We start from the raw sequence: 14774 nt of genomic DNA on the forward strand, positions 1-14774 counted from the left end.
CAAAGCAGTTCTTATAAATTCAACCTTAATTTATTCCATTTTTGCAGCGGCCTTTGATTCACGTTGTGGCAGTGGCTGGGAATATGACTCATCGACTGGCAACTGCTATCTCTTCAAGCCTTACGATTATAAAACCTGGCCAGATGCTGAGATGGCCTGTAATATAGCAGGAGGAAATCTAGTCAGTATTAGTGGCCTACCTGAGATGTCTTATATTAATGGTGAGCTATTACAAGTAAATGTATAGTTAGAAAACCTGGTCAGATGATAACCTGGCCTGTAATATAAGGTCAGGTAACATGGGCAGTATTAGTGGCCTACCTGAGATGTCTTATATTAATGGTGAGCTATTACAAGTAAATGTATAGTTAGAAAACCTGGTCAGATGATAACCTGGCCTGTAATATAAGGGCAGGTAACACAGGCAGTATTAGTGGCCTACTTGAGATGTCTTATATTAGTGGTGAGCTATTACAAGTAAATGTATAGTTAGAAAACCTGGTCAGATGATAACCTGGCCTGTAATATAAGGGCAGGTAACACAGGCAGTATTAGTGGCCTACTTGAGATGTCTTATATTAGTGGTGAGCTATTACAAGTAAATGTATAGTTAGAAAACCTGGTCAGATGATAACCTGGCCTGTAATATAAGGTCAGGTAACATGAGCAGTATTAGTGGCCTACTTGAGATGTCTTATATTAGTGGTGAGCTATTACAAGTAAATGTATAGTTACAAAACCTGGTCAGATGATATGTGAAGCTATTAAATAAAATATAAAGTTAAGTTAAAATACTGAAATGGCCAGTAATATGGGGGCGGGGGGAGGTAACCTAGCTAAGTAGCATGCTTGACCTGCCTTACCTCATTTATACCTAAGTTAAGCCTCAAACATAACACAGTTAAATGCCCTGTTACTTCATGGGCTGACTAGTTAAGCTGCCTTTGGATAGGAACCCAGTAAATGAATGGAATCCATTAATTGCGAAACATACATTTGTTTGGATAGGCCGTATGGTGCTGATCACAGAAAGCAGACTGTGGATTGGTGCAACTGATGGAAGCAGGGAAGGAGGATGGACATGGAGTGATGAATCAGCATTCAGATATCTCAACTGGAACTCAGGTAACATAACATTACCTCAGACTGACTCAGGTAATATTACATAACATTACCTCAGACTGACTCAGGTAATATTACATAACATTACCTCAGACTGACTCAGGTAATATTACATAACATTACCTCAGACTGACTCAGGTAATATTACATAACATTACCTCAGACTGACTCAGGTAATATTACATAACATCTCAGACTGACTCAGGTAATATTACATAACATTACCTCAGACTGACTCAGGTAATATTACATAACATTACCTCAGACTGACTCAGGTAATATTACATAACATTACCTCAGACTGACTCAGGTAATATAACATAACATTACCTCAGACTGACTCAGGTAATATTACATAACATCTCAGACTGACTCAGGTAATATTACATAACATTACCTCAGACTGACTCAGGTAATATTACATAACATCTCAGACTGACTCAGGTAATATAACATAACATTATCTCAGACTGACTCAGGTAATATTACATAACATTACCTCAGACTGACAGCTGATGACTTATTGTTTAGTGGGGCACCCATTGATCTTAAAAGATCAGGAGAAATATGATACAAAACGATGGGAAAATATTGCTTCAGCATTTAGTTCATAATGTATTGGTTTCTCACACATCATTGGATGCATGTATGGGTAATAGTCTGGAGGTGAATGGGTGGTAATAATGGTAAATATGATGAAAATAATATATCATTTCTAATGATCACTGGTATGCTGATAATGAGCCATGATAAAGTAAGACTGTGTAGACCTTTATATTCTATATTGTATATATTACCATCTAGTGTTAGCAGTCTAGACATTAGTTGATGTGTAACATTACAATAATAAATCATATACGGTTTACATAATTTGTTTGGCAAGAAGGAAGACACTTCATATATCCATTTTTTCTAACAATGCACTTACTTTCTACAAGTGTTGTTAATGATCTTTCATTTGCAAGCTAGGAACCCAGACTGATATACAGACAGATATTGCAAAAGGTTCAGTGTTTGCCTTAATTAATACAGACAGTTATAAAGGTCCAATGTTTCAGAGATCAATGGTTTAGTATGTTCAGTGTATTACTGAATGGAAATAATGTCTGCAAAAGGGTTCATGTGATACAGGCTGCTATTGCATAATGGTGAAAACAGACTGTTATTGCATGAGGGTTCAATACTTCAGAGATGGATGATTTCTGCTTATTTCTTTAACCAGGAGAGCCAAATAATGCGGGTGAACCAGGCGAGCATTGTGCGGAACTGTACGTCAACACTGGCAAGTGGAATGACATCGATTGCAACCAAGAAATGGGATATATTTGCAAGAAAAATGGTAAAATAACACTAAATATATTAATGATATATGAGAATTATGAATATGCTCTACTTTAAAGTGTTCTGTGATAATACTTTCTAATAATTCTAAATAATGACATACTGTAAATGGTTCAGAAATACTACTATTTAATAATATATAAACAGTGTTATACCGTGCTATCAAATGTATAGTAAGCCCTTTTTATATACCTCTCATTGTTATGTTATTAGCAATCCCAAGGAAATGGAAATCTTATCGCTTCCTTCTCAACAAAGGAATCATGAGCAGCGAAGCACTTTCATGATCAAACACCTCTCAATATCGGTTTTATGGTTTGAGACATTATATTGACAAGACTGAAGAACTGATATGATAATGTAAACCTTATCAAACATGAGAATGTGGATTTCTTTCAATTTCAATAATTATTCACATATTAATAATCATTCTTCTTTCTTTAAAGGTTACCTGGTAAGCCATTTTAATGTTTACCACAGCATGAACCTGGAAGGCTATGATAATCTTCAGCTAACAAACATCTTCCCAGAAGAATGTGCCAGACAGTGTGTTGAGCAAACAGGATTCACTTGTAGATCATTTGAATACAACACAGCTACAATGGAATGTGCTCTGAGTGAAGCCAATACTGCCTACTCTGGTATTCCCATGTCCTACAAAGAAAATGTGGATCTTTATGAGAGACGTGAGTCGTTAGTAATAAAGTTAAAGAAATACCCAAACATGTATGATACAGAAGTACTAACACACATCTTGGTTTCCTGTAGGTGTGTTTAGACACCAAGGAGGAGCCAACAAACCAGAGTTTAATGATGCATTTAGAGCAGCTTCAAATTAGTTCCAGCAATCACACTTCACCATTTGATTTAGCCTTCTAGCATATTTATGTGCAATACTTACTCAGATTAAAACAAGTCATACAAATTGATTTATTTTTATCATACACTTTCAAGTTGAGAACTTGTCATGCACATGACCTCTTTTGTCATGCACATGACCTCTTTTGTTTCTTTATGCATTGTTTGTCTGACATGTACAGTTTGCTTTATAGTTTGATGTAGACACATTTTTAGCTACCACAAATCTAACTTCACTACCTTGCTTCAAGTTTGATCAGAAAGTATTTCAGTTGTGAAATTGCTGACTGACTTGATGCAACCACAGGGTATAAACGGTCAGGCTCTGATATTCAAACTTCTGTTACCTAGCAACCTCACACATTAATTAATAGCTGTTACTTATGGCTCTGCCATTTACAGCTGTTGGGGACCAATGTTTGCCAGGCTGGGAAATGTATCAGAAGAAATGCTATTACTTTGATAAGACTGCCTATAAAATATGGGAAGACTCCAGGACTGAGTGTTTGAGTTACGGAGCTGATCTGGTCATCATCAAGGATACAGATGTTGAGGTAAGGCAAATCACCTTTTTCATCCTATCTAGAATCAAACATTTCCTAATTCATTTGACTAGCTTTCAATATTGCTAGTAATTATGCAATTTAATTCTACAATGTCTGTAAAGAAAGTAGGCAGGCCTAGGTACTTCTACTATGAAAATCTTGCAGTCCAATGCTGAACTTGCTTTGATTAGTGGCAAGGTTCAACGTTACAGGTTTAAGCTAATGTTACAATTGCCATGTTAACTTTATCTCTCTCTTGAATTATACTCAGAACTGGTTGACAACAAAAATACTTACTTTGGAAGGCTCATACTGGATCGGTCTTCACGATTTAAGTTTGGAAGGTGACTTTGAATGGGTCGATGGCACCAAGCTTAGTGAAACAGGATTGACGTAAGAACTTTAATCTGCTTACAAGTTTTATCTTACAAATTTAAAGAAATATTTATATTGGGAATGCCACCAACTGAGGAATATGAAAGTACTCTAAAAACTAGGAACGTCACAGCTAGAGCCACATTACCATTGTTACTATGTAAATAGGGATATTACAGCTAGAGCCACATTACCTTCCATACTATATAACTATATGTCACAGCTAGAGCCACATTACCTTCCATACTATGTCACTAGGGATGTCACAGCTAGAGCCACATTACCTTCCATACTATGTAACTAGGGATCTTACAGCTAGAGCCACATTACCGTCCATACTATGTAACTAGGGATATTACAGCTAGAGCCACATTACCTTCCATATTATGTAAATAGGGATATTACAGCTAGAGCCACATTACCTCCATACTATGTAAATAGGGATACTACAGCTAGAGCCACATTACCTTCCATACTATGTAAATAGGGATATTACAGCTAGAGCCACATTACCTCCCATACTATGTAACTAGGGATGTCACAGCTAGAGCCACATTACCTTCCATACTATGTCACTTATGTCACAGCTAGAGCCACATTACCTTCCATACTATGTAAATAGGGATATTACAGCTAGAGCCACATTACCTTCCATACTATATAGCTATACGTCACAGCTAGAGCCACATTACCTTCCATACTATGTAAATAGGGATATTACAGCTAGAGCCACATTACCTTCCATACTATGTAAATAGGGATATTACAGCTAGAGCCACATTACCTTCCATACTATATAACTATACGTCACAGCTAGAGCCACATTACCTTCCATACTATGTAAATAGGGATATTACAGCTAGAGCCACATTACCTTCCATACTATGTAAATAGGGATATTACAGCTAGAGCCACATTACCTTCCATACTATGTCACTAGAGATGTCACAGCTAGAGCCACATTACCTTCCATACTATGTAAATAGGGATATCACAGCTAGAGCCACATTACCTTCCATACTATGTAAATAGGGATATTACAGCTAGAGCCACATTACCTTCCATACTATTTAACTAGGGATGTCACAGCTAGAGCCACATTACCTTCCATACTATGTAACTAGGGATATTACAGCTAGAGCCACATTACCTTCCATACTATATAGCTATACGTCACAGCTAGAGCCACATTACCTTCCATACTATGTCACTTATGTCACAGCTAGAGCCACATTACCTTCCATACTATGTAAAAAGGGATATTACAGCTAGAGCCACATTACCTTCCATACTATGTAACTACCTTCCATACTATGTAAATAGGGATATTACAGCTAGAGCCACATTACCTTCCATACTATGTAAATAGGGATATTACAGCTAGAGCCACATTACCTTCCATACTATGTAAATAGGGATATTACAGCTAGAGCCACATTACCTTCCATACTATGTAAATAGGGATATAACAGCTAGAGCCACATTACCTTCCATACTATGTAACTAGGGATGTCACAGCTAGAGCCACATTACCTTCCATACTATGTAACTAGGGATGTCACAGCTAGAGCCACATTACCTTCCATACTATGTAAATAGGGATATTACAGCTAGAGCCACATTACCTCCCATACTATGTAACTAGGGATATTACAGCTAGAGCCACATTACCTTCCATACTTTGTAAATAGGGATATTACAGCTAGAGCCACATTATCTTCCATACTATGTAACTAGGGATATTACAGCTAGAGCCACATTACCTCCCATACTATGTAACTAGGGATATTACAGCTAGAGCCACATTACCTTCCATACTTTGTAAATAGGGATATTACAGCTAGAGCCACATTACCTTCCATACTATGTAAATAGGGATATTACAGCTAGAGCCACATTACCTTCCATACTATGTAAATAGGGATATTACAGCTAGAGCCACATTACCTTCCATACTATGTAAATAGGGATATTACAGCTAGAGCCACATTACCTTCCATACTATGTAACTAGTGATGTCACAGCTAGAGCCACATTACCTTCCATACTATGTAAATAGGGATATTACAGCTAGAGCCACATTACCTTCCATACTATGTAAATAGGGATCTTACAGCTAGAGCCACATTACCTCCATACTATGTAAATAGGGATATTACAGCTAGAGCCACATTACCTTCCATACTATGTAAATAGGGATATTACAGCTAGAGCCACATTACCTTCCATACTATGTCAGTAAGGATATCAGTTAGAGCCGTCTCTAATGCTCATTCACAATAGTATGTATAATTACTGACTCTACATTTTTATAGTTAAATATACTTTGCTTGACTTCTCTGATGCTCAGTCACATTACTATGTATATTTAGTAACTTTACATTTATATAGTTAACTATACTTTGCTTGACTTCTCTAATGCTCAGTCACAATACTATGTATATTTATTGACTCTACATTTATATAGTTAACTATACTTTGTTTGACTTCTCTAATGCTCAGTCACAGTAATATGCATATTTAGTGACTCTACATTTGTTGGTCTGAATTATTGTTACATGTAATTGCTAGGTAAGAGACAGTGATAGAAGACCTTGGTATAATTCAGGGAGTCTATACACAGTCATAAATGTACTTGCACTGTTTAAAATTTTGGAGGTTATGTTGTAAGGTAATTTCATTTTCTCTCTACCTGTAAATCAGGTAAGTATATGCCTTTGTGAAATGCTGTTGTGTCTACTTTGTCTTGTTAATAAGAAAAAACCTATGAGCTGTCTTTACAAGATTTTACATGTTTGATTTATTCTTTCAAGTTTCTGCAATAATTTTGAGACATTGTGACATCAGCAAGTGCAGTATCTTAAATGCATAATATTATAAGATACTTACCATCATTTGAATCTTGTTTGAAAGGATCTAATTCATCAGATCTTATCATGTATTTATGTATCTTGCTACAGGAATACACATTCTGTTTGGTAAACAACCAGGAGGTTCAAGAATCTGTTAAAACATTTATTCCGTTAAAATTGTTACAATTTTTAATCTCATGCAGACGCTGGGATGTAAATGAACCAAATAATGTTGGTGAAGAAGATTGTGTAGAGATATACACCAATGGATTGTGGAATGATCAGACGTGTACAGAGGTCAAAGGCTTGATTTGTGATGCAGATACAAGTGAGTCAGAATTAGGACAAACTCCACTCATCATAAGAAAATATTGTACTTGCTCTGAGGCAATTATCATCCTGACCTTTGTCCTGATTTACATTCCTATAAATAACTCCTGGCAAACTATGCAAACTGACAGCATTTAAATCTTCCTATTTATCACCACACTATACTGCTACCATGTATATAATGATAGCTCTCACTACCCTGCTCTACTTGAAGCAAGTTCAATTGCCAGGCTGAATTTATCCAACAGCCAATCTCATTGGTTTGTTCATTTGCACAAGATATATATGGAAGCTGTTGATGTGGAATGATTAGAGAGATATTGAAAGAAACATATGAACTATTATGTTCTTGTATATTCTGTAATGAATCAAACTTAAAACTTTGCAAACTTCAGGGATTTGATTTTAGTCCTCAAATATCATGTTTATTCCTCATTGTGCAATTGAAAATAATATGATATCTCTTGTCGTATGCCTACGCAGTGAAAATGTTACAACTAATGTTTAGAGGAAAACTGTAAGTTGCATTTCTCATGTCACCATGAGAGGAGCAAAGTCCAGTAATGAGGTTACTGATATTTCATGTGTTTATACTTTATTTTTTCGTCCAGTACTCAGGTTACTGATATTTCATGTGTTTATACTTTATTTTTCGTCCGTCCAGTAATGAGGTTACTGATATTTCATGTGTTTATACTTTATTTTTCGTCTGTCCAGTAATGAGGTTACTGATATTTCATGTGTTTATACTTTATTTTTTTGTCCAGTAATCAGGTTCCTGATATTTCATGTGTTTATACTTTATTTTTCATCCAGTAATCAGGTTACTGATATTTCATGTGTTTATACTTTATTTTTCGTCTGTCCAGTAATGAGGTTACTGATATTTCATGTGTTTATACTTTATTTTTCGTCCAGTAATCAGGTTCCTGATATTTCATGTGTTTATACTTTATTTTTCATCCAGTAATCAGGTTACTGATATTTCATGTGTTTATACTTTATTTTTCATCACGGTTTTGGTGGCTGATCTTTAAGATTACTAAACTTAATATGGATAGATATTAAGGTAGCATTTAGCTACCATTGGCCTGAATGTAGTGCGTTGACTTTGTTTTACTTTGACACTACAAGGTATCTAGCAAGTGGAAGTTTTTGTTCTGGTGGGGCAAACTTTATCCCTCTCTTGCTTGTGTTTGTGGGTGTGTGAAAGGATGCATGGGTGTGTGTGGTGATGTGTATAGAGATGTATGTGGGCATGTGTGATGTCATGGGCTGTGTGTGTGTGTGGTGATGTGTATAGAGATGTATGTGGGCATGTGTGATGTCATGGGCTGCTGTATCACCCACAGCTGTTGTAATTACATTTAACATATTCTCTTTATTTTTACTTCAGTCTATGACATTCCCTTTGAGGAGGTTCCCACCACCCTGGCTCCCAACTATAGATGTTTTCCTGGATGGCAAGCCTTTGGTGATAGTTGTTATCAAGTCCAGCTCAGTTCAAGCTCTTGGCAAAGTGCAAGAGATCAGTGTCGGTCACTTGCTGCTGGATCTGAACTAGCTTCAATCCACACCCTGCCAGAAAATGAATATGTCGCTGCTTTGGTCACTGAAAGTAAGCTGCAACATTTTCCCCCTGTTACCATTTTGCCATATCTGTATTACATGTACCTCTATTAGCTGAATTAAGCAAAGCAAAAGTGACCTTATATTACATTTATCTCTTTTTGCTGAATAAAGCAAAGCGACAGTGACCTTATATTATATGTATATCTATTGACTGACTAAGGCAAAGTGAAAGTGACCTTATATTATATGTATCTCTATTGACTGAATGAAGCAAAGCGAAAGTTACCTTATATTACATGTATCTCTATTGAATTAATAAAGCAAAGCGAAAGTGACCTTATATTATATGTATCTCTATTGACTGAATAAGGCAAAGTGAAAGTGACCTTATATTATATGTATCTCTATTGACTGAATGAGGCAAAGTGAAAGTGACCTTATATTATATGTATCTCTATTGACTGAATGAAGCAAAGCGACAGTGACCTTATATTATATGTATCTCTATTGACTGAATGAGGCAAAGTGAAAGTGACCTTATATTATATGTATTCTATTGACTGAATAAGGCAAAGTGAAAGTGACCTTATATTATATGTATCTCTATTGACTGAATAAGGCAAAGTGAAAGTGACCTTATATTATATGTATCTCTATTGACTGAATGAGGCAAAGTGAAAGTGACCTTATATTATATGTATCTCTATTGACTGAATGAAGCAAAGCGACAGTGACCTTATATTATATGTATCTCTATTGACTGAATGAGGCAAAGTGAAAGTGACCTTATATTATATGTATCTCTATTGACTGAATGAAGCAAAGCGACAGTGACCTTATATTATATGTATCTCTATTGACTGAATGAGGCAAAGTGAAAGTGACCTTATATTATATGTATCTCTATTGACTGAATGAGGCAAAGTGAAAGTGACCTTATATTATATGTATCTCTATTGACTGAATGAGGCAAAGTGAAAGTGACCTTATATTATATGTATCTCTATTGACTGAATGAAGCAAAGCGACAGTGACCTTATATTATATGTATCTCTATTGACTGAATGAGGCAAAGTGAAAGTGACCTTATATTATATGTATTCTATTGACTGAATAAGGCAAAGTGAAAGTGACCTTATATTATATGTATCTCTATTGACTGAATAAGGCAAAGTGAAAGTGACCTTATATTATATGTATCTCTATTGACTGACTAAGGCAAAGTGAAAGTGACCTTATATTATATGTATCTCTATTGACTGACTAAGGCAGAGTGAAAGTGACCTTATATTATATGTATTCTATTGACTGAATAAGGCAAAGTGAAAGTGACCTTATATTATATGTATCTCTATTGACTGAATAAGGCAAAGTGAAAGTGACCTTATATTATATGTATCTCTATTGACTGAATGAGGCAAAGTGAAAGTGACCTTATATTATATGTATCTCTATTGACTGACTAAGGCAGAGTGAAAGTGACCTTATATTATATGTATCTCTATTGACTGACTAAGGCAAAGTGAAAGTGACCTTAAGTGCATAATGTATCAAGTAAAGACAAATTATATTATTAAATAAATATTATTATTATTTGCTGGAACGGAATGATATTTAATTCTGATGAAATTGTTCATTTTCTCACAGCTGGTTCAGAAAATTTTTTGACAAACTTTTGGATAGGTTTGAGTGATCTCAGACTCTCTCAAACATTTGAATGGGTTGATGCTTCTGAGGTGTTATTTACAAACTGGAATGACAACGAACCAAACAACTTTGGTACATCAGGCGAAGACTGTGTTGAAATTGAAGGAGGTGTAAGTACTCTGTTTGTTATGGAAGAATGTTTCTACTTGATGAAGGAGCTGTTTGTAGGAAAACAATGTGACAAGTTCATGACAGACTTAAGTAAATGGCACTAAACAATTCTTCTTCTTTAGTTAAGGGCTTCAACTTAGTAGCAGTTTCAGTTTTTTTTGCAAAAAGTCTAAGGCTTTCTATGCTCTTGCTAATTTTAAAACATGAAATGAAAAGTTACAGAATATAATCTTTTATATGAATATGTGTAAGTTCTTGATCACGTTGAAGTTTAATCACTAAAACTGAAATCAGAGTGTTGGGCTGTGATTCTCCACAATTGAATAGAAATGGCAATATTTCTTGTAATTAATGTTTTGTATCAAATTCTAAGTCTCTAAATATCTTCATGTTGATAGTCATATTAGGTTTGTTATTTTTTTGGTTAATTTTTGTTAATATTCCTTCAACATAATCTTCAAAAGTGAACTTGAAACAGTTTTTTTTTTGCCTGTGGGAGCTTTAGAGATATCAAAACATCTGTTGTGACCCATCAGAGTGTCTTCATAGTTGTAACATACATATACATACACATACATACATACTGTACATACTCACATACTGGCTTAGTGTTAAAGAGGCTCTGAGAAAGGGTCTTGTGGTAAATAAAAGCTAGCACAGTTAAACTAAGATATGAACTCATTTCATTTGTTTTCTTAATAACCACACATGAATACAATACCGTAGGTAAATGTGTGTTAATGACCACACCTGAATACAATACAATAGGTAAATGTGTGTTAATGACCACATCTGAACACAATACAATAGGTAAATGTGCGTTAATGACCACACACGAATCCAATACAATAGGTAAATGTGTGTTAATGACCACACCTGAATACAATACAATAGGTAAATGTGTGTTTCTATTATTGGAATGTAGTTTATATCATTGTTACATGTCAGCAACACTGTTTATGTGTGTGATTATTTAATAAAAACTTCCATTAATGATTTGCAATAATTTGACCAACAGGGGGGCTGGAATGATGAGAGGTGCTCAGCAAGCTTTCCATCAATTTGTAAGATGCCTAAAATGATACTGGAAGGAACTGCTGCTCCTGTCACCATTGCTGGATGTGAATATGTAAGTAAACAATTATTGATATATAGTCATAAATCAAACAAACATACTAATGGATGTGAATATGTAAGTAAACAATTATTGATATGTAGTCATAAATCAAACAAACATACTAATGGATGTGAATATGTAAGTAAACAATTATTGATATATAGTCATAAATCAAACAAACATACTAATGGATGTGAATATGTAAGTAAACAATTATTGATATGTAGTCATAAATCAAACAAACATACTAATGGATGTGAATATGTAAGTAAACAATTATTGATAAGTAGTCATAAATCAAACAAACATACTAATGGATGTGAATATGTTAGTAAACAATTATTGATATGTAGCCATAAATCAAACAAACATACTAATGGATGTGAATATGTAAGTAAACAATTATTGATATGTAGTCATAAATCAAACAAACATACTAATGGATGTGAATATGTAAGTGAAGAATTATTGATATGTAGTCATAAATCAAACAAACATACTAATGGATGTGAATATGTAAGTGAAGAATTATTGATATGTAGTCATAAATCAAACAAACATACTAATGGATGTGAATATGTAAGTGAACAATTATTGATATGTAGTCATAAATCAAACAAACATACTAATGGATGTGAATATGTAAGTAAACAATTATTGATATGTAGTCATAAATCAAACAAACATACTAATGGATGTGAATATGTAAGTGAAGAATTATTGATATGTAGTCATAAATCAAACAAACATACTATTGGATGTGAATATGTAAGTGAAGAATTATTGATATGTAGTCATAAATCAAACAAACATACTAATGGATGTGAATATGTAAGTGAAGAATTATTGATATGTAGTCATAAATCAAACAAACATACTAATGGATGTGAATATGTAAGTAAACAATTATTGATATGTAGTCATAAATCAAACAAACATACTAATGGATGTGAATATGTAAGTGAAGAATTATTGATATGTAGTCATAAATCAAACAAACATACTAATGGATGGGAATATGTAAGTGAAGAATTATTGATATGTAGTCATAAATCAAACAAACATACTAATGGATGTGAATATGTAAGTGAAGAATTATTGATATGTAGTCATAAATCAAACAAAGATACTAATGGATGTGAATATGTAAGTAAACAATTATTGATATGTAGTCATAAATCAAACAAACATACTAATGGATGTGAATATGTAAGTAAACAATTATTGATATGTAGTCATAAATCAAACAAAGATACTAATGGATGTGAATATGTAAGTAAAGAATTATTGATATGTAGTCATAAATCAAACAAACATACTAATGGATGTGAATATGTAAGTGAAGAATTATTGATATGTAGTCATAAATCAAACAAACATACTAATGGATGTGAATATGTAAGTAAAGAATTATTGATATGTAGTCATAAATCAAACAAACATACTAATGGATGTGAATATGTAAGTGAAGAATTATTGATATGTAGTCATAAATCAAACAAACATACTAATGGATGTGAATATGTAAGTGAAGAATTATTGATATGTAGTCATAAATCAAACAAACATACTAATGGATGTGAATATGTAAGTGAAGAATTATTGATATGTAGTCATAAATCAAACAAACATACTAATGGATGTGAATATGTAAGTGAACAATTATTGATATGTAGTCATAAATCAAACAAACATACTAATGGATGTGAATATGTAAGTAAACAATTAGTGATATGGTAGTCATAAATCAAACAAACATACTAATGGATGTGAATATGTAAGTGAAGAATTATTGATATGTAGTCATAAATCAAACAAACATACTAATGGATGTGAATATGTAAGTGAAGAATTATTGATATGTAGTCATAAATCAAACAAACATACTAATGGATGTGAATATGTAAGTAAAGAATTATTGATATGTAGTCATAAATCAAACAAACATACTAATGGATGTGAATATGTAAGTGAAGAATTATTGATATGTAGTCATAAATCAAACAAACATACTAATGGATGTGAATATGTAAGTGAAGAATTATTGATATGTAGTCATAAATCAAACAAACATACTAATGGATGTGAATATGTAAGTGAAGAATTATTGATATGTAGTCATAAATCAAACAAACATACTAATGGATGTGAATATGTAAGTGAACAATTATTGATATGTAGTCATAAATCAAACAAACATACTAATGGATGTGAATATGTAAGTAAACAATTAGTGATATGGTAGTCATAAATCAAACAAACATACTAATGGATGTGAATATGTAAGTGAAGAATTATTGATATGTAGTCATAAATCAAACAAACATACTAATGGATGTGAATATGTAAGTGAAGAATTATTGATATGTAGTCATAAATCAAACAAACATACTAATGGATGTGAATATGTAAGTGAAGAATTATTGATATGTAGTCATAAATCAAACAAACATACTAATGGATGTGAATATGTAAGTAAACAATTATTGATATGTAGTCATAAATCAAACAAACATACTAATGGATGTGAATATGTAAGTGAAGAATTATTGATATGTAGTCATAAATCAAACAAACATACTAATGGATGTGAATATGTAAGTGAAGAATTATTGATATGTAGTCATAAATCAAACAAACATACTAATGGATGTGAATATGTAAGTGAAGAATTATTGATATGTAGTCATAAATCAAACAAACATACTAATGGATGTGAATATGTAAGTGAAGAATTATTGATATGTAGTCATAAATCAAACAAACATACTAATGGATGTGAATATGTAAGTGAAGAATTATTGATATGTAGTCATAAATCAAACAAACATACTAATGGATGTG

General features: G+C 33.3%; 1 protein-coding gene across 3 annotated transcripts in view; it reads left to right on the top strand.

Moving 5' to 3' along the window:
* The window catches only part of LOC139966045 (macrophage mannose receptor 1-like), an 80631-nt gene that overhangs the window by 43940 nt on the left and 21917 nt on the right, over positions 1-14774 (top strand). For all 3 annotated transcript variants that reach the window (XM_071968679.1, XM_071968680.1, XM_071968681.1), the window contains 10 exons: positions 48-221; positions 1009-1125; positions 2345-2461; positions 2910-3149; positions 3724-3875; positions 4138-4259; positions 7297-7421; positions 8820-9041; positions 10643-10812; positions 11832-11942. In XM_071968679.1, coding sequence (XP_071824780.1) covers positions 48-221; positions 1009-1125; positions 2345-2461; positions 2910-3149; positions 3724-3875; positions 4138-4259; positions 7297-7421; positions 8820-9041; positions 10643-10812; positions 11832-11942 — 1550 coding nt within the window. The remainder of the gene's footprint in view (positions 1-47; positions 222-1008; positions 1126-2344; positions 2462-2909; positions 3150-3723; positions 3876-4137; positions 4260-7296; positions 7422-8819; positions 9042-10642; positions 10813-11831; positions 11943-14774) is intronic.

This window comes from Apostichopus japonicus, chromosome 4 (genome assembly GCF_037975245.1).
Source record: "Apostichopus japonicus isolate 1M-3 chromosome 4, ASM3797524v1, whole genome shotgun sequence".
Classification (NCBI taxonomy): Eukaryota; Metazoa; Echinodermata; class Holothuroidea; order Aspidochirotida; family Stichopodidae; genus Apostichopus; species Apostichopus japonicus.